We start from the raw sequence: 19,919 nt of genomic DNA, 5'->3' as shown, positions 1-19,919 counted from the left end.
TTCTCTTACCGTTTCTTAAACATGTCCATTGTTTGCTCTTTCAATTACAGGGGTTCTTCAGTTTTTGAAGCCCCTTTTTATTTTTTTTTCTCAAGATTGCCGAGTTTTGTTTACATCTGAAGCACATTTGACAGTGAAAGTCTGCGCTGCATGTCTAGCATTTACAGTGTCCGCGTTGGTTTGCTGTTGAGGTCTTGCTGATGGCTCCTTATTTCTTTTGTGGGTTTGATCTATGCTAGTTTTTGAAACACTGTTCAGAAATTCTTTTAATTTTCCAGAGCCAGCGCTGGGCTCACAGGCTCCCTTCTCACCCTCTTCTGGATAGTGATTTCTTTCTCATTTCTCACTGGTCACTGAGATGGAGTCTTCTTGCTTTCCATGACCGACTGTCACCTGCCCGTTGCCTTCAGTAACACGAACCCTGTGTAGCCTTCCAAACAAAGCAGGAACAGTTGGAGCTACAGCTCTTTGTCCCCATGGTTTCTGTTATCAAATATTCCTTGTTAACTTTTGTCACTGTATTTCTAAACAGTCCTCACACGGCACAGTATCTGACCACAGGAGCTGTTCCTCACAGGACACCAGCAGGCTGAGGTTGTTAGGCTGACTCTCCAGTTATCTGACCATAGGAGCTGTTTTCACCAGGACACCAGGAGGCTGAGGTCGTTTTGCTTTACAAATACGGTGGCACCAGATGCTCATTTGTCAGTGAACCGGAAATGGCTGTGACTGAGGAACAGTGCTTGTTGGTGACGTCCATCATTACTAGTCCTTGCACACAGTTTGCTTCAGTAACGGGCTTCCTTCCTTCGCAGCCTGATCACACGGATGCTGCAGAGAGACCCGAAAAGGAGAGCCTCTCTGGAAGAGATTGAGAGCCACCCTTGGCTCCAGGGAGTGGACCCCTCACCAGCCACCAAGTACAACATCCCCCTTGTGTCCTACAAGAACCTCTCGGAAGAGGAGCACAACAGCATCATCCAGCGCATGGTGCTCGGGGACATCGCAGACCGGGATGCCATCGTAGAGTACGTCTGGGCTTCCCGACACTAACAGGCTGCTTAGTTTTCTCGTCACTGTGACTGAGTGCTGACAGAAGGCATTTTCAGGGATGAAGGAGTTAATTCTGGGCTTTAGTGTAGGGGATGTGGTTCTCTCTGGTGGGGAAGGCATGGTGGTAGGGTCAGGAGCCGAGGACAGTCCACACTTAATCCACACCACAGCACAGACGGACTTCCCAGTTGGCAGCCATCGTCCTCCAGGATCCACACGTGATCGAACATGTTTTCTTTTATTCTAGGGGACAGGTAGGCCGTTGCCGGGCGGGGTCAGTGGATAGGCACCTGTAGAAGTGAGATGGAATAGGATGGTTGGCGCCTCAGCATCCGGTGTCTGTAAGTGCAGAGATCAGGGCATGACGACAGGCTCAGGCAGCCTTTGTGCGTGTGGCTCCAGTGGGATCCTTTAGCTATGTGATCCCTCTGGCTGCACTGTATGTACCAGGACGGTCGTTGTCTACTCCCTGAGGCCTCTGCAGCGTCCTGGAACCTGCGTGGGAACTCAGAACAGTTTAGTGACTTAGTGCAGAATGACAGTCCTCCGTCAGCTCCAGCAACCGGTCAGGACCAGTCTGTCAGTCAGGACCAGTCTGTCTGGAAATAGTAGAGCCCTTCCACAGGTTACTTAATGTGTTAATGAAACAGATGCCCTAGCTCAGGGAAGCAAGAAAGAGGTAACCATGTGGATCTCAGTTCCCTGACCTGGGAAAGAGGTGGGCACAGGCCTGAGTTGTGTGTTGTCTATTAGCAGACATGTCCGGTGGGAGCTCTGGTCTCTGGGGAAGAACATATCTGTAGAAAGGACACGCCCCTTTAGAGTAGTTTTAGTACAGTAAAAATCAAAGCTAGACTTTTAATCTTGGTGTTAGTTTCCTGCAGGATCCCAGGTGCTTCTGAGTGTCCCCTGGTTGGTGTCCACCACCTCCACAACCTGAGCTGGTTCAGGACATTTGCTGGTTCTGCAGACACTGTCAGAATGTGTAGGAAGCATTATTTTTTTTTTTCATTTTTGGAGTTGCGTGTGTCGCCGCGTGTGCTGTGGTATCAGACCTGCAGACTCTGTTACAAACCCATGGTGACTGCAGCTTGCCAAGCACATGGCTCCCAGCCACTCATACTTCTTGTTGACTGCTCATGCTCGGAAATCTGCTTATTCTGAGAGCAGTTCCTGAGGTTAAAGGCCTAAGTGTCTTAAAGGATCTCCCCTGAACACAGACGGGGGCTTTCTCGAGAAGTCACCCTTCCCTGGGTTTGACCCCAGGATGTCCCACCTCACCAACTGCCCTGTATGCTTCAGAGTGATCTTGAACCCTGTTTCTTACACACGCTGTAGTTTCACAAAGCCAGAGGCTTCCAGAAACCAGAGCTGTGTGTTCCTAAGTCATGTGAGGTTTTCCCATGACAGCCAGCTGCAGGAGATGGGCAGGGCCATGTGTTTGTTGTCATGTCTCCTGACATGGTATCCTGGGAGCGTGTTGTTTGAATGGATGAACAGCACGTGGATTTCACTACAGCGCAGGATGAGAGTGGCAACCCTCTAGATTGCACTCATTGCTGTCCGGTGCCTCAACTGCCAGTACGTGCAAAAGTAAAAAACACTTCCCGCCATTCTGATTGACCCTGGCTCACGGACTGTCCAGGTAGCATGGGCCTTGTCTTTAGTCCATTCTTCTCATGAAAGCAAAGGATCCTCCTCAGCAGAAACCAGCTCCACATACCAGCCATGTTTCCAAGCTTGTTGCCTCTTCTTATGTCTGGATGCTGATACCAGTCCAGCTACACCGCAGTTTGCTCTTTTCTCACTGATCCACACATTTTTGTTCAGTTGCTTCTTTTGGATAATAATCTAAGAAACTACAGGGTTTAGTTCTCTCTAGTTTGTGTTTTTGTCTCATTTTAAAAGCTTCCCAGATACTGGATTTCATTAGGTTATACTAAAAAAAAAAAAAAAAAATCTTGTAAAAACTTAGCTGCTTAACTTCTGATCGCTCTTGGTTTGTTTCTCCAGAGCCCTGGAAACCAACAGATACAACCACATCACAGCCACTTACTTCTTACTCGCTGAAAGAATCCTGAGAGAAAAGCAAGAGAAGGAAATACAGACCAGGTCTGCAAGCCCCAGCAACATCAAGGCCCAGTTTAGGTGAGAAAATACTTTCATTGATATTAGTAAGTTAATGTTTTGAAATAGGGAGCTGTCTGTTGATGCTTCATAATTCTGCAGGGAGGAGCTTCCTCACCCTCATGGCCATGACAGTTTCCTCCATAGAGGTAACGCCAGGCTCTTCTGCTGTGTGCCGGCTATGCCTCACCTCTTAGGTCCTTAAAGATTTCCTCCCGAGAGCAGTGTGAATTTCCCTTAGTTACTTGGAAGACTTTTAAATGGGGCATTTAGGGATTCAGAGATTAGAGAGCTACTTCAGTTAGTTGATTGATTAGCTATTGGAATCTCAAGAACACATAGCTCTGATTTGTTCGAGTACCACTGTTGACCTCCCGAGGTAAGGAGGGTGGACTCTTGTTGGGGCCACTGACCAGAGCCTTCCCTGAAGTTGACCCTCGGGCTTGGTTGGTGGAGTGAAGCCCACCCTGAGGGTCAGCAGCCCTGGGTTGGAATCAGCCCCCTCCGTGCACACACACACACTCCACCTGCAGTGCTCGCTAGCGGCTTTCCTTCTCTCCCTTTAACGTGTGCTCTTCCCTTGTTGGACTCTCCCGGGTGTCAGCAGGTGTTTGCCAAGGCTGCCCCTGAGTGTTGTGCTTTAAGCTGATGGAGAAGAGCTGAGCCTGCATCCCTACCATGCTGCTCCTCCTTCTCCAGGGCCCGACTGCAGGTCCCTTGCCTTAGCTCCTACCCTGGGCCTCGCTCAGTGCTCTCTGGCTGGCTCTTTTCTCACTTGGTGCCCACTGAAAACCTGCCTGCTCTGCACCTCCAGCAGTGGCCGGGGCAAGTAGTAGTTTTTCCTCCCGTGAAGTTGCTGAGATCTTTTACAACTGCAGTTTTAATTGGTATGAAATGCAGATGTCACTATGAAAATAGCTATCGCGAATGCCTCGACATCTTACACCCTCAGCAGAGGACGGCCAGGAACTCAGGCCCTCTACAGCCTCCCACATGGGACCTCCAGATTGAAAGACAGTGTTTAACAGTTTTGCTCTCCAGTACGCTGTGTGGGGATTTATTCTAGGTGAATCTCATCTGCACTGTGAGCCAGACAGAGTTTGTGTGTGTGTGTGCATGTACATATGTAGATAGTACGTGTGATGAACCTGTGTGCATATGAGTCTGTCCATGTGTTTGTTTGTGAGTATACTGGATATTTGTATGTAGGTGTATATGTGTAGATGATAGCACATGCGTGTGAGCATGTTTGTATGTGCGTGTGTGTAGATGAGCTTGCTGAAGGTATACGGGTGTGTGTGAGCGTGTGTGTAGGTGTACATGGGTGTATGTGTAGACGTGTGTGGTGTTGAGGTTTAGGGAGGGAGAACTTGTGCTACCCCAATATTTGAGTGCCCCATGTTCTTTTCTGGGGGCTGTGGTGTGATGAAGTTGCCACATGTCCCTCTGGTATCCTTGCTGATGGACCTGAACTGCTTTTTACATCTGTGGGTTTCATCCTAGCTCTGTGTGTGTGTGGGCCTGCGTGCTATGGCTGGGTGTGGAGGTTTAAGGATCCCTTAGGTTTTGGTCCTCATCTTCATCTTGTCTGAAACAGGGTTTTCTCTGCCATGTGTACAGGGATTGCTGGCCGATGATTCAGTCTCCATCCACCACCTTGTGATGGTGCTCAGCCTGTCACATCTGACGTGCCGTGGGTGGCCAGGTCCTCACACCTGGGCAGCCAACACTCTACCCACTGAGCTATTTGTCTGTCCAGGACAGGCCAGCTACTACATGACGATTGTCTTTCCTCTGTCACACAGGCAGTCATGGCCAACCAAAATCGATGTGCCCCAAGACCTTGAGGACGACCTCACTGCCACGCCTTTGTCACACGCCACAGTTCCACAGTCTCCTGCTCGGGCTGCTGACAATGTTCTTAATGGCCACAGGAGCAAAGGCCTGTGTGACTCGGCCAAGAAAGACGAGCTCCCGGAGCTGGCGGGGCCAGCACTGCCCACTGTGCCACCCGCGAGCCTGACACCTGCTGCCAGTGGGCGGAAGTGTCTGTTCAGGGTGGAAGAAGATGAGGAGGAGGAGGAGGAAGACAAGAAGCCTGTGTCTCTGTCCACGCAGGTGGTGCTGCGCCGGAAGCCGTCAGTCACGAACCGCCTGACATCCCGCAAGAGTGCCCCGGTGCTCAACCAGATCTTCGAAGAGGGCGAGTCCGACGATGAGTTCGACATGGACGAGAACCTGCCGCCCAAGCTGAGCCGGCTGAAGATGAACATCGCTTCACCAGGCACGGTGCACAAGCGCTACCACCGCAGGAAAAGCCAGGGCCGCGGCTCGAGCTGCAGCAGCTCTGAGACCAGCGATGATGACTCTGAGAGCCGCAGGCGGCTGGACAAGGACAGCGGCTTTGCTTACTCATGGCACCGGCGTGACAGCAGCGAGGGGCCGCCGGGCAGTGAGGGTGATGGCAGCGGCCAGAGCAAGCCTAGCAGTGGTGGTGGGGTGGACAAGACCAGCCCGGGCGAGCAGGGCACGGGCGGTGGCGGCCAGGGTGGCTCAGGCGGGACCCCATCAGGTGCAGCAGGCTCCTCGCGGCGCTGTGCAGGCCCCGACTCCTCCTCATCCTCCCCAGCCTCGGCCTCCGCCGCTCCACGTGGTGCGGAGCTTGTGCAGAGCCTCAAACTTGTGAGCCTGTGCCTAGGCTCCCAGCTGCACGGCGCCAAGTACATTCTGGACCCGCAGAAGGCCTTGTTTTCCAGTGTGAAGGTGCAGGAGAAGTCCACGTGGAAGATGTGCATCAGCACCCCAGGCCCTGGCCCCGCTGCTGACCTGGACCCTGTGAGGACCAAGAAGCTGCGGAACAACGTGCTCCAGCTACCTCTGTGCGAAAAGACCATCTCCGTGAACATCCAGCGCAGCCGCAAGGAAGGGCTGCTCTGCGCCTCCAGCCCTGCCAGTTGCTGCCATGTCATCTGACCTGTAAAGCGCGCTCCGCTCACTTCATTTGTTCTGACGTGACAATGCATGGTCTTTGTGCATGCTGCTACACGCTACTTTTCTTTTCCAGCCGAAAAGTCTACTGTGTGATTTTACATTCATGATTTCAGTGTGGATGACCAGGATGAAATTGTCTATCTGGAACCCAACGTAAACGGAGTGCTTAGAAATTCATGTTCTGCACTTAACCTGGAGGGAAAATGCTTTCGTTTCCTTGTGAAAAGCCCAAATTCCTGTCCTGACCTCCGGTGATAGGGAAACTCCATGCTCTGAGGCACGCTGGTGCCTGAGACAGAACCAAAGCAATAACGTGGTGATGCCCACAGGCCTGGGCGGAGCAACAGCCGCTGCCAGCCCCCCAGGGCCTGTGCACCAAGAACCGAGCCACGGTCTGAGCGCCCACACCTGTTTGTCTTAAGCGATAGTGTGAAAACAGTTGGGGCTCTTACGTTTTCATTGACAAAGATGTTCTTGTTTGTAGTAGGTGAGATCAGCTACTTAGCTTTGTGAGGCAGCTTCCCCTGTAGAATTACAAGGAGACAATCTTTTGTGAGGTGATGAGGTGAACTCTCGTCTTAACTCTTAGAGTGTCTGTCTGTCTGTCTGTCAGAGAGATCAAAAAGAGGCTCTGTAAGTCCCCCTGCAGGACACAGCGGGGTTTCCTTCAAACCTGTGTGGAGAGGAGACACTGGAGTTCCCGCTGCAGTGGTCACAGCGCACACAGATGGCAGCAGAGTCAACACCGACAGTAAAACAGCTTCCTGGAATTGGTTTTTCAGGAGCTTGGTGGTTAGGTGGCCTCTGGTTTCTCCATGCCTTGGCAGCAGCTGACGAGAACGTCTCAGGAAAGGGTAGTGCTCCAAGCCGCCTTCCTGCCGCACACTGACCAGAGTTCTGGTCCCGACTGATAATCCTCTCCCCAGGCATCTTCTCCCTGCACGTCTTCCCTAATCTCGGGAAGCCCAGATGCTGGTTTGGTTTTGTTTTTCACACTGTGAAAGCAGTACATAAGGGACCTGTGGGATGGGTGTCACTGGGCACAGGGTCCTTCCCACACTCTGCCGTTTTCTTTCCTGTAATTCAGAGCGGGCAGGGCACAGGCCAGTCACTTTCGTCAGTGCTCAGACTCAGTCAGCTCCTTTAGGGTTAATGTATATTACTCCGAACTTCACAGTATAACCTGACTATGCTAAGTAAAAGCGATACTTAAGATACTTCCTAGACCTAGGCTAACTGCTTGTGCTTTAAGCTACAGTCCCATTCAGCGTGACATTTATGTAGTTGAAAGTGATGAAGAGAGATGTGTGGGTGAAGCCATAGAACATATTTGCTTGAAATTCTTAAGCAGGGATCTTCAAAGGGCCAGAAACCAGTGTGGTTCACAGAGACAGTGAGAGCCGTGTCTGTGTGAGCAAGGAGAGACGTTTGTAGGGGCATTGCAATAAACTCTGTCGCAGCTGTTTTCCAAGTAATGTACATACTCCTCTGTGGTCACGTCTAGCCTCGGAGTGGCGCCTCTGAACTCAGCCGTATGCGTTTGGTCTCCAGTGGTTTTATATTCAGGTGTATATACGGTGCTCACTTTAGATCAGCAGTGTTGGCCATTTATGCTGCAGAGCTGTATCATAGCCTTATTAGTTGTGTGTGGTTGGTGACCCTCTGGGCACATACATGTCTGTTGAGTGGTGTCTACCCATTCGTTGACAAGTGGATGTCTGTGCATGTGTCCTATGTCCTGGGATGTTGTCACGGGGCAGGAGCAGAACACCATCACACCAATAGTGGACCAAACTACTTCTTGCTCTAACCAGTGACTTGTCCCCTAACCTGTCTTCAGAAGTCACCTAGAGTTACAGTAGTGTATAAATTAAATATTGTGGGAAAAGTTAGTCTTGTATTTTTCTGTGTATATATATATAATTATGTACTTCTGAAATTCTATCTGTATTTAAAGATGTGACAATCTTGACACCAATTTTAATAGTCATGAGACTGAACAAAGATGTCCTACCGAGTCAGAGTTGGTGTGCGCTGAGAACACAAACTCGTTGGCTGATTGGTCATTGCCTCTAGTTCTGACCAGTCTTTCTCCTTGTGTGACATTGACAGGTGTGTGACAGACGGGAAGTGATCAATAATAAAGTGACATACGGTGTTCAGCAATAGTCGCCGAGTCTGTGTGGTTTTCTTGTGAGTGTCGCTCTGTCCGTGTGAGTCCAGCACAAGGCGGTGGAGTTTGCGTCCCATCGCTGAAACCACGGTCCTGGCCGCAGTGTCAGGACGGCAGCCTTTGTGTCGCTGCAGCCCTCTGGACAGGCGACCTCTCTCACTGGTGACGCGCTGGGTCCTGGACAGGCCACCATCTTGAGTCACTGTCACCTCCACTTGCAGAGCCCAGGGGGCTCCTGTCGTGGTGCCCTGTTTGACTATCACACAGGTCCGTGGGTCTTCCAGCATTCAGTGATTTGTGTCACCATTTCCATAATCCATTTTTACACATCCAAAAAGGTCTTTTCTCAATATCCTGTTCCTTAGCCTTCCCGCTGGCCTAGGCTGTCACCATCCGGGGCCCAGCTTCATCCCTGTGAGAATGGTGGCTGGGCTTTCTTCAAGCTGGAAAAGCCCCATTTTCTAGCTAGATCTTTGCTCCTCCCTGCCTCAATATTCACTTTCGCCAACTCATGCGGGGCTCCAAACCACACGCAGCCAGTCTTCCAGACACACCCACCTCTCTGCCAGGGACATATTTCAGTCTCCTCTTCGACTGAACACCTAGACACATCCAGAGAGAATCAGTCTCCAGGCCCCAGACTTGTCCTTGAAATGCCTCCTGTCCATCAGATGGCAGTCGCAGAAGTTCTGTGAACCAGGATTCTTGGTAGCAGCCTGCATCAGAGACCTGTCTCACCCAGCAACAAAATACCTGGCTGGTAGCCTGAGGAAGGCGGGCTTTATTTTGGTTCAGGGCTAAAGTCCACCATGGCAGGGAGGGCATGGAGGCAGGAGCTCGAGGTGACTGGTCATGCACATCTACAACCAGGGAGCAGAGTTGAATGCTGGGCTCAGCTCCCCTTTTATTTGTCCACAGTTGGGGAGGGGGTTTGCCTCAGCTACCCATAAGTCCTCACAGAGCTCCCCAAAGGCTAAGTATAGACAGTCCTCTCAGGTATGGACAGGACTGTCTCCTAGGTGACAGTGGATGCTGTCACTCTGACATGACAGGTCTACCCCCTGCCAACTTGATCTCCAAACAGAAACTTAAAGCCATAGCCTCTTAGCCCTTTCCATTGGTTCATGGCTATCTCAATGCAAAATAATTAGTCCAACTTTAGGAGTCCCCTAGTCTTTAACAGTTCCAACATTATTCAAAAGTCCAGAGCTGTCTTACCTGAGGCTCAAAGTATCTTAGCTGTGAGTGCCTATAAACCAGCTACGTGCTTCCGACATACAGTGGTTCCCAGTGAACGTCCCCATACCTGAAGAGAAGCCTGGGGCTGGTCGTGGGTCCTGCAGCTCCATGCCTGGCAGTGGGGCTTGTGATGGAATCTCGGCTCCAAGGAGCCTCCTGCTCTGCCCCTGCTGCACAGACAGACAGCCTCTCTCAGGCTCTACCCCATTCCTCCACTCTTCCTCAGCAGCAGCTCTGTGCTTCTGGCCATCCTTGGGTTTTGTCTTCACAGCTTCACAGAGCAGCCTTTCGGACCTGGCCTCGGCATGCAGCGTGGACAACGCTGCCAGGTTCTGCTGCCAGCTAGGTACGCAGTTTGGGCCCCTGGACCTGAGCAGGGAACCCCTCCTCCAGGGGCATCCTGAGATGCTGAGCTTACACTCTCTCCAGGGCTCCTTACCTGGAGCACGAGTTTCTCTGTGGGACTCTACTACAGCACTGTTGCTCTGTCTGTGCGTGCTCTTTCTCTGAGACTTTTAAATTTGCCCGAATTTTTCCCCATCAAACTGAATCTTTAAAACCTTTTTGCCTAGTTTGTACTGGTTTTTCACTCTGGGTCTGTATTAACGGTGGTAAAGCTGCCAGGCCATAGCCTGAATGCTCTGTGTTCTTGAACTTTCCTCCATCAAACACATCAGTCCGTATCCTTACCTGCACTGCAGGTCTTGGGAGATGGATAGAACAAGAATGAATGCTTTGCTAGAATATAATTTGAACGGTCTCCAGCCCCGTTCCTAAGAGTCCTTGTCCCCCTGTAGCCTCATGAAGGGGCCTCCACATGCCCTCAGTATGCCTGTCTTCCAGGTTCCTTCCAGAATAGCCCGTTGATCTCTGCCTACGGAATTTCCTGGCCCAAAGTTCCAGACTCGCCTTCCTCTCACAGAGCAGTCGGCACACTGTCAGGTGGACCGTAGCAACGAGCCCACTTCTCAGCCCTGGTTTTCTGTAGTCACCTGGCATTCATTGCTCTCTAGGCTCCTCTGGATCCTAGACTGTGTTAACAATCAATTACATCACACGCCTCTCTTTCATCCCACATCCCATAACAATTACATCACACGCCTCTGTCATCCCGCATCCCATAACAATACCATCACACGCCTCTCTATCATCCCTCATCCCATGAATGTGTGATGTTCTTCGCTTGCCCTTTGTGGTCGCTCGGGTCTGTGACTCTACCGTCACCCTGACAGTTCCTTCAGGTTTCTATTTCTCTAGTTTTTTTCTCTACTCAGAAATGTGAGATCCTTTTAAACTAAACCACAGGGATGGAGAAATGACACTGTGGTTAGGAGCACTGACTGCTCTTGCAGACGACTGGGTTCCTAGCACCCGGTACACGGTGGTTCTCAACCATCAGTGACTCCAATTCTAGAGGACCCAACATCCCCTTCTGGCCTCCTTGGATAAGACACCCACATGGTGTGAAGAAACACATGTAGGCAAATACTTCATACACATAAAAATAAATCTTTAAACTGTGATGTTTTATGAAGTGCTTAATTTTCAAGTATGGTGATTTCCCATGACAGGCCCTGCTGAATTTTCTAGCTGGATTCTGTCTTTTCATCAGAATGCAATCACTTCAGTCTTTGGAAATGTATAAGACTTGGTAAATGTTCTGTGAGCACCTTTGGGTGTCCCGCACCTCAGTTGGTTCTTCGCCCCATCCTTCCCTGTCCTCTGTCAGCTCACCTGTTCCACGTTGCCCCCTTACCTGAGGACATGGCTGGCCTGGCAGAGGCTCCAGATTGTTGGGTCCCCTTCTCCTCAGACCACCCTTGAGTGGAACATGGAGTCCCCCAGGGCCCATGCCATCAGGTCACTGGTGGAAACACTGCATGGTCCTCAGAGGCTGCAGGCTTTGTAAACTCCAAGCCTGTCTGGCCTTCATCCTGTGATCTTTAGCCTTTTCCCTGGTACTTGTTTCCTGCTGGAAGGAGGCAGGCAGGAGCTGCAGGGCTTTGCTGGGAAGGAGATCTGTGAGGTGGGGGGGGGGGGCTATGGGAAATGCACCATCCTGGTAGCTGGCAAAGGGCGGGTCTCTCAAGGTCTGTGTACCGGCTTCCTTGCCCATCGAATGGAGCCAGTGTAAGGGAAGTGGTGGGGGGAGGGGGGTGGTGGGTTGGATTTCTACTTTGAAGCCTGGCTGGGTTTCTTTCGAAGTTTGTTCTGAGTCTGAGATACTTAGCTGCTAGGAGGGGTTAATAGTGTGCCATAGATAGACACATACAAACGGAAAAGGGGGTGGGGGATACCCTACCTGACACTCTTCCTTCCCTAGGGCCGCCTGGGGCTGCTGGCACAGGTATTGTCTGCCTTGGAGCCAACACGGGGTGCTCTGGCTTGTATTGGAACGCCCACTGGAGCTCCAGGGAAGGGTGTGAGGGCGGTGCCTGCGGTGTCTGTGGCTCAGAACCAGAGCTGGCCATGCACCTCAGGCTATGGAGTTTGACTGTGAGTGACTGGGCCTAGGGCCAACCCCATTGCCCTCCAGTTCTGACCAGTGGGACTTGGTGGCAGTTGTATCTTGCACTGGAGGGAGGAACCAGCCCTCCAAACCTTCCTATGGCAAAGTGAGGCCCAGGCTCAACAGCCTCTGGGACGTAGGTTAGGTCTCCCTGAGCCTGGAACCCTGGATACAGCCCTGCCCGCTTCTGGAAGCTGCTGGTACGAGGACTTAGCTGCCCCTGGAGCCCCTCCCTCCTGGTGAGGGCTGCACCCAGGCTCAGCTCCATGTCATGCTTTATGTCTGTCTTGCTGGGAAGCCTTCCAGCAGGGCCTGTGGGACCAGGCTTGTGTGAGAGACTGAGCTGACACTTGGCTCCCTTGGGCCTGGGGCTCTTGAAGCCAAGGTTCTTTTCCCACAATTGGCCTATGCAGTGTGCCTCCCAGTGACCTTTGTGGAAGCATCTGGATGGTGAGGAGAAGACCAGTGTGGTGTCCAAAGGCTCCTCTCATTTCCCAGGGTGGAGCTTCCCCTTTTCCTCCTTGGGCCTCAACCACCCCACTCTGAGGAAAATGGTTTGAATTCTATTCTGGCCTTTATAGGCCCGTCCCTGGTAGCCACCACTGCCCTGGGCACTGACTCATGGTACTCCTTATCCCGCCAGGCAGGGGCTGACATCACGTCGTCTGAGCAGTTGAGAAGAGCTGGAGTCCCGCAGCTCTTGGTAATCAGGATGGTCAAGAAACTGGAAGCAGAGGGTGACCACCCAAGGGCTCCTCAGCAGCCAGGGAGAATGGCAGATGGGACGGTTTCTCCTCGGGGTGAGTCATCATGGGGGCTTAGGGTGGCAGGTGGAGTGGGGTAGGGACCCCCAGGCCCACAGGGCAATGCCATGGCTCGTCTGAGGCATGAGTGACACCAGCAATGAATAGGCTGGTGGATCAACATGGCTCGTCTGAGGCATGAGTGACACCAGCAATGAATAGGCTGGTGGATCAGTGACCAGGACATTAGCGGGAAATGAGGTGAAGTGGGTGAGGGGTCAAGAGGGTGTGGCCCGGCGGGGTGGGGCAGGGTGCAGGGTGGGACAGCACCTTCCCAAAGACACCAGGATGGGGAACAGCTAGAGGGTCACCCACACCTTCTTTCATTCAAACCACAGTGTCTCGAACAGCTGTTGTGTACAACAGACCACCCATGTGCTCAGTCCTGGGGAAACTTACAGCCCGGCCAGTCTGTCAGACCAACACCTGCTGTGCTCCTAAATCCATCTTCTCCGTGGTCACAGGCCCAGGGCAGGCTCCTGTTCTCCCTGGTGCCAAGCAAGTGGGAACACAGGGACATGGGTCATGAGCACAGGGAAGCCTGGCCAGGTTCGCACAGCCCCTGGCAGAGGGGAATCCACCAGCAAAGGTGGCAGCTGAGGCCACATGTGGGCAGAGGAGTCACTGGTTCACAGCCAGCCTGTTCCTGTGACTGATCCCCTGGTTCAGGCTCTGTGGGGGACCAGGAGCCAGGGCCAGGGCCTCAATTTGAATTCTTTCCTTTCCCAGCATGTGCAAGAGCCCAGAATGGACTAAGGGGAAGACCTTGGGGTCCCAGGGCTTAGGTCTTCTTTGGTGCCTGCCATTTTCTGGCTGTTTAAAATGTGAGCCTCATCTAGGAAGTTCCATCAGGAACCCCACAAAACTCACTGCAGTACCATGACCTGAAGTGTCTCTGCTTCCAAGATTAGACAAAAGCCGAAGCAGGGCTCCTAAAAACAAGTGATCCTGAGCCAGCTGCCACCTCTTCTCTGGTAAAGTGGGGCACGCAGGTGCAGCCCCCTGAGCTGTGTAGAGCAGGCTATCCCAGCTCTTGCTGACCCCCCTCTGCCAAGTTGTGTGGAGCAGGCTATCCCAGCTCTTGCCGACACCTGAGCTGTGTAGAGCAGGCTATCCCAGCTCTTGCTGGGGAAGAGCTCACGGGCCAGCAAGGACATCAGCGCCCACTCTTGGAGACCTTGCTTCCCAGGTGGGCTGTCCCACTCGAATCAGTGAACGCTGCAGGCTCAGCTGGGATGGCCGACATCACCCTGGCACTAACACCCTCTGCTGCAGGTCCCCGCCCACACCAGGCTTCCCTTGGGTGTCAGCAGCAGCAGTGTCCCCAGAAAACCTGGGCCTGGCTGGGAGCTTTGAGGCTTCTCTTGGCTCCTGGGATCCCCACGGCACCACCTAGCTCTGGGGGCAGCTGAAGCGTCTGTAGAGTCTGGGAGGGAGTTGGAGTCGGGTGAGGGCCGCCTTTAATAAGTTACAGTCAGTCAACACACTGCCATAGAGAACCAAGAGGAGCTCAGGTGGGGGGACCTCTCAGCATGGATCCTGAGAATTGGTATAGTAGGCACAGACCCTAAGCCACCACCCCACCGTGGGCCCTGTGAATGCCATGTGGAAAGCTGGGGACTCCATAGGGATGAAGGTCAAGGGCAGCCAAGGCCCTGGAGCAAAGTGAGGCCCTGGGAGGGTCCAGATGAGAGGGCACCAGGGAGCCACCAAGGGTCCCAGCCTCTTCTCCCACAGAACCAGTCCTTGCAGGGACTGGGTGCCCGCTGTGTCCGTCACTTCACACAGCCCAGAACCTGGCCCAAGTTCAGGTGGTACCCCGCCCTGTGCAGGTGTGATGCAGGTGTTCCTCAGGACAGGCTGGGGACAGGACGGCCAGCGCTCTGGGGCTCAGGTAGCTTCCCTTCTGTCTTCCTGGGACTCCTCCTTCAGGTTTTCCGCCACCAGTTTCATTTGCTGTTGAGAGAACACAGGGCACCAGGTGAACCATGGAGATCCAAGTGGTGGCACCGACGGGACAGAGGCCCACAGAGGAGTGAACCCCAGGAAGGAGGTGCCCCTCGGCCACTGCCCACGGCTTGCTTTCTGCATTCCTCACCAGGCTGGAGGGAATGACTGGTATAGGCAGAATGCTCCCGTGAGCCCGGATACTGGGGACCTCAGAAAAGACAGGACAGAAAAAGTGAGGCCAGGTCTTTACCCTGTCCTTATGAGCTGAGAGACTCCGGGTTCCAGGCAGGTGCAGCACCTTTCTCAGGTCCTGCGTCCACAGCCACAGGGCTGCCTTGCACAGCACCCACAGCCTCCCTGGGGACACCTCCTCCTGCAGCATGGGAGAGCATGGCCTCCTCAGCTCTGCCCACCTGCTAGTCAGTGAGCACACACTGAAATGTGGCTCAAAGCAGAGGATGCTGGTGACAGCCTTGGCCCACGCATCAACAGTGCTGGCCTGCATGTGCCACACTGTGCCCTGGGCCTTCGGGTTGACATGCGCAGGCAAAAGTGCCCTCCCAAGGCCCCAGATCTATGGACCTTGCTTCTCTGAGGGCTACTGCCCCTTGTAGCCTGGTCTGTCTCCTTCCACATGATCCAAAGATGGCTCTGGAGGCTCCCTCGCCCTGTGTTCCTCCACCCAGGGACAGAGCAGCTTTAGGTGGGGGAGAGGCAGGTAGTGCAGGGCATGTGTTTCCTGAAATTAGAACCTGCATAGACATCAGGCAGCACAACAGAGTTGACCTTTCCCTATGAAGTATCAGCAGAGTGAAGAAGCAATGGATTTAACTTGTGACTCATCCAAACACTCACCACCCAAATGGTCCTCTGCCTAAGCTAAGCCTGGGGGAGCTGTGTAGCCGGGTGTCCCCCTCCCCACACCGTGAGGAACTACAGGAAGATTCCCCCAGACCTGGGATGGCTACAGCAGACCCTGCTCAATCAGCCCCCCTGGCCTCCTGTACTCAGACTCCTCCCTAGCTAAGCCCACACTAAAATTTCAGGACCCCTCTGTTAGAAGTGCTTGAAAGTTTGCTTCCTGTCAGATATTGCCAGGCTTAAAATCTCTCTGCACCTGAACCCTGGGCCCAACAATCGCACTCGGAAGGAGCCTGAGCAACCCTAGGCTGTGGCTACATGGAGCTGGGCATCTGGTCTCCAGGACCTGGGTGAACAGCGGACACTGTAGGAGGTTCCTGAGGTGGCTTCCCTGGTTGAGCTGTGACATCTGGCTCCCCTTCAAGGCTTCCCAGGAGCAAGGACGGTGGCCTGGGATAGCATGATTCCAGTTCACACTTGCTCAATGCTCACCTCAGTCCTGGTTTAACCGGTCTGATTCCAGTTCACACTCGCTCAATGCTCACCTCAGTCCTGGTCTGTTGTAGCTGTCAAAATGGCAGCTAGTCAGTATTCTAGATTAGACACCACACACCCACCCTGGGAGCAGGGTGACAGGGTGCCTGCCTCTGAGGTGCTGACCTTCTCGCACCTGGAGCACAGCCCAGAGCTGGGAGCGAGCAGACCGAAGAGGAGGTGAGCAGTGTGCCATGGAACAACCGCCCTGCTCGTCCTTCACGTGGCTGCCGGCAGCACCCCTTTCTCCCACTAGTTGCTGATAAGTTTGCTTCTCTGATCCACCCATTTCCCGCTTCCCCTGGAGGAGGCCCAGGGTGGCACTGGGGAATTGACATGATCTCAGGGGACAGTTTTCACACTGAGAGTGGCAAACCCTGAAAACAGGCATCCTGTTTATAATGCTCTCTTGGGCAAACAGTTCAAGAGTGTATCTTCACAACTTAAATTCTGGTATCGTTTCAAAGGCACAAACTGCCGACGTAGTGCGAGGAGCCCCACCCTCCGCACGTGGATGTGCCTGCCAGCCTCGTGCTCCATTCATTGCATCCTGAACCCACTAAGTGAGTCACCACCGCGGCTACACCCACTACATGGGTTGGTGTAGAATCTGAAAACCGAGACTTTTATATTCACAAGGAATTGTTCACCTAGTGACTCTTAACAGCGGAATAATAACTCCTACAGTATTACACTTTCCACACTGTCGGAATTCAGAAGGTAAAGAACAAAACAGAACAAATGTGAGGCCAGGTGTGGCACACAGCCATGGACCAGCACTAGGGAAACTGAGGCAAAAGGGTGGAGCGTTCAAGGCCAGCCTTATTACATAGCATGACCCTGCCCCCAAAACAACCAAAAAAAAAAACCCCACACCAAACTAAACAAACCAGACACACACACACACACACTCCAGACCAATATCCCTGAAGTCACCCTGCAGAAGAAGGACCCAGGAAGACTGAGAGCCGCTACATTAGTTCCCGTGGTGAACTGGCTGGAACAAACAGGATCCCCTGAGGACTGGTCCCCACAGCTAGGTTTTTAGGACATGGGTCATGCGTCCCTCATGATTCTCATGACCTGGCCCTGGGGTTCAAGGCTTTGCAAAGCCTCCTCTCCTGCAGTGCGAGCCAGACCAAGCCACTTACTTTTAACCTAGAAAAAGTGAGATACGCACAGTGGGTCCCGAGACACTGGGCTGTGTCCTAAGTCCCTTGCCGCCCTCCTGCCTGCTCTTACCAGACAAATGCACAGATACTTCCGTCCACTTGGGGTGTTTTCTTCTTTCTAGGTCCAAAAGCCTCTTCAGATCACCTCCTGACCTTATTAATTCAATGAAATGGCTCCCAATAAGGTAACTTGCCCTGCCAAGGCCACACTAGGAGGGACCTGAAGCCTGCCTTCCACCAGTTCTCCTGAAGCAAAGCATGGCTCCAGTTGAGGGGATACTGTCCCAAAGCAGGACCCCCAAACCAAAGCAGGTTTGGCCCACGTGATAAGAAAGGTCTTCAGATTTGGTGACAGCAGCTCCTGCCGTCTGTGCTCGGCCCTGAGACCACTGACCCCTCCTCTCCTAACTCCGTGAGGTGGGTGCCATTATTGTTTCTCTGCTTTAGAGGGACAGTGTTTGGCCTCAGTCTCAGAGAAAGCCCACCCTCCTGAATGCCCTGGTGGAGAAACTCTGGTCTGGGACTCACCCGCCATGTCAGGCATGCTCCACAGTCTGAGGCCTCACTGTGGCCTGGGAGTCTGACACATGGCAGGTGTGGGATTCACCTAGACCCTGAATCAGAATCTCCATTTTAACAAGATTCTCAGAGTCTTTAGGCCGACTGCCCAAAGGGCACTAAGAAGTCCTATACCCTGCCAGGGTCCCCGAGTCCCTCAGTGTGGAGTCTGGAGCCCAGCAGGGAGGAGTGAGGCTGAGGGCCTGTGCCCAGGAACTCCCTGGGAACACAGGGCCAGGTTTGGCTCTGCAGCAACCTGGAGCCTGGAGAAGAAGCCTGTGGTGGTGGTGGCCTGAGACAGGCTGATCTCAGAGTCTGAGGCCAGCCTGGTCTACAGAGTGAGTTCCAGGACAGCCAGGGGTACATAGAGAGACCCTGACCAGGAAGACAAGAAGCAAGCAGACAGACAGGCGGAGGAGTGTGTCAGTGTCAGCGCAGCAGGGAGGTCTCTAAGCAGGGTGTAGAAACAGAGGAAGCCACGGTCAGTGTGGGCAATGGGGCCACACACCTGCCTCACTCAGGCTTCCTTCCCTTTCCTTCCTGTTTTCTTTCTCTGTTTCCAAATTCTCTCCCTTCCTTTTTTTACTTTTGTGACTGATGAAGAAAATTAAAATGAAATACAAGATGTCAGGTTTTGGTCTGGCTGACTTTAACTAGTTCTGGTCTGGCTACTCCTGGAGCCTGCCTGCTCTTCCTTCTCTCTGCAGGCACCTGCACTCGAAAGCCTCCAGTTTCCCGCTTTTCTTGTTGGATGTGCCCCACCATTCTGTCTTCAGGTTCAGGTTTTCCCCACTGTGCGCACAACTTCCTCAGAACAAAGCCGCTGCTCCAGCTGCTTGCCCCCTGGTGGTAAAAGCCCACATTTTTCACTTCTTTCACACCATCAGGGACCTTCCCTGTCAGTGAGCCCTGGATGATGGTGTTCAAGTGAGGGTCTGCCGGGTTCCCCCTCCTCTGTCTTTGGAGATGGGCTGAGTGTATGCTGCCGGGAGCAGCGGAAGCCACTTGGAGACCTGATGAAGCGAGCATGTCAAGGCCGTCTGGACGTGACCACAGAAAGAGCCTGCCGAGGCCCTGAATGGCACTGCTCAGCTGCTCTCCAGACCTGCGCAGGGCTGCTGTGTGTACTTGTTTCCAGTCAGGTTTGCCCAATGGTTTTAACTCTTTATATGGAAACCACCCAGAGTTATTCCAGGCTGTCAAAGCCCTAAAACCTCTCATTCTTCTGGAAATTACTGGGTGCCCTCCCTACTGAGCCTGTAGGCACAGAATCCACGGAGTGGGAAGGCCTGTCTGGGCACTGTGCTGTTCCTGCCCACATCAGAACATGAAAGCCCCCAGTCACACTGCCGGCTTTGCCAAGCCCGTCCTGGGGACTCCGAGATGCTGTCTACTCACTGGTCTTGAGCCTGGCTTAGAAGCCTAAGCGCTCTTTGCTGTCTGTTCAATGGAGCTGTTTTTCTCCGGGGCCCCTTTCCTGCGGGTTAAGTACTTCTGGTCCTCACTAGTGAGCGGGGTGCCCCCACCCAGATAAAGCCCGGCTCAGCACCCTCCCCTCCCACTCAGCCTTACCAGCAGGCTGCGTTCCCAGGGGCAGCAGCCAAGCACAAACTCTCTCCCACCCCATTTGTCAGAGCTGAGGTAGACTGGCAGAGGGGCTGTCAACTCTGGAAATCCCGCCAGGAGCCAGCTGCCCTCCCCTTTTGTCCCTGTCCCCAGACAGGCCTTAGTGGTCATGCCCAGGCTCCCTCCAGCAGCAGGGGTTGTGGTCCTCTCTCTTTGTCCCTCACAGTAGTTCTGGAGTTTTCTCTTTCCCTGTGTAGAATTCTTCTTCCCTGGCCTCTTGACCCTCAGCCTCAGGATGTTTGTTTTCCTGGCTTCCTCTTTGAACTTTTTCCATCTTGCAACGGAATTCATAATCTTCTCAAAACAGTGGCTGTACACCCCGC

At 53.1% G+C, this 19,919-nt stretch overlaps 2 protein-coding genes and 1 long non-coding RNA gene across 5 annotated transcripts in view; 1 reads left to right on the top strand and 2 right to left on the bottom strand.

Moving 5' to 3' along the window:
• The window catches only part of Snrk (SNF related kinase), a 51,610-nt gene extending 43,271 nt beyond the window's left edge, over positions 1–8,339 (top strand). For both annotated transcript variants that reach the window (XM_050141510.1, XM_050141511.1), the window contains exons 5-7: positions 816–1,028; positions 3,067–3,201; positions 4,986–8,339. In XM_050141510.1, the coding sequence (XP_049997467.1) occupies positions 816–1,028; positions 3,067–3,201; positions 4,986–6,153 (1,516 nt within the window). In that variant the 3' untranslated portion in view covers positions 6,154–8,339. The remainder of the gene's footprint in view (positions 1–815; positions 1,029–3,066; positions 3,202–4,985) is intronic.
• Positions 1,038–11,415, bottom strand: LOC126501069 (uncharacterized). The gene is made up of 3 exons (XR_007591533.1): positions 11,340–11,415; positions 9,651–9,753; positions 1,038–1,343 (listed from the first exon to the last, which is right to left on the bottom strand). It is a non-coding gene; the product is annotated as an uncharacterized lncRNA (long non-coding RNA).
• A 2,923-nt stretch (positions 11,416–14,338) lies between these two features.
• The window catches only part of Ano10 (anoctamin 10), a 126,263-nt gene continuing 120,682 nt past the window's right edge, over positions 14,339–19,919 (bottom strand). For both annotated transcript variants that reach the window (XM_050141625.1, XM_050141626.1), the window contains one exon: positions 14,339–14,851. In XM_050141625.1, the coding sequence (XP_049997582.1) occupies positions 14,786–14,851 (66 nt within the window). In that variant the 3' untranslated portion in view covers positions 14,339–14,785. The remainder of the gene's footprint in view (positions 14,852–19,919) is intronic.

The sequence above is a fragment of the Alexandromys fortis genome, unplaced genomic scaffold, assembly GCF_014885135.2.
Source record: "Alexandromys fortis isolate MF-2015 unplaced genomic scaffold, M_Fortis_MF-2015_v1.1 scaffold_44, whole genome shotgun sequence".
NCBI lineage: Eukaryota > Metazoa > Chordata > Mammalia > Rodentia > Cricetidae > Alexandromys > Alexandromys fortis.
Note: the sequence above shows the minus strand (reverse complement) of the source record. Positions and strands in the feature narration are given on the sequence as shown.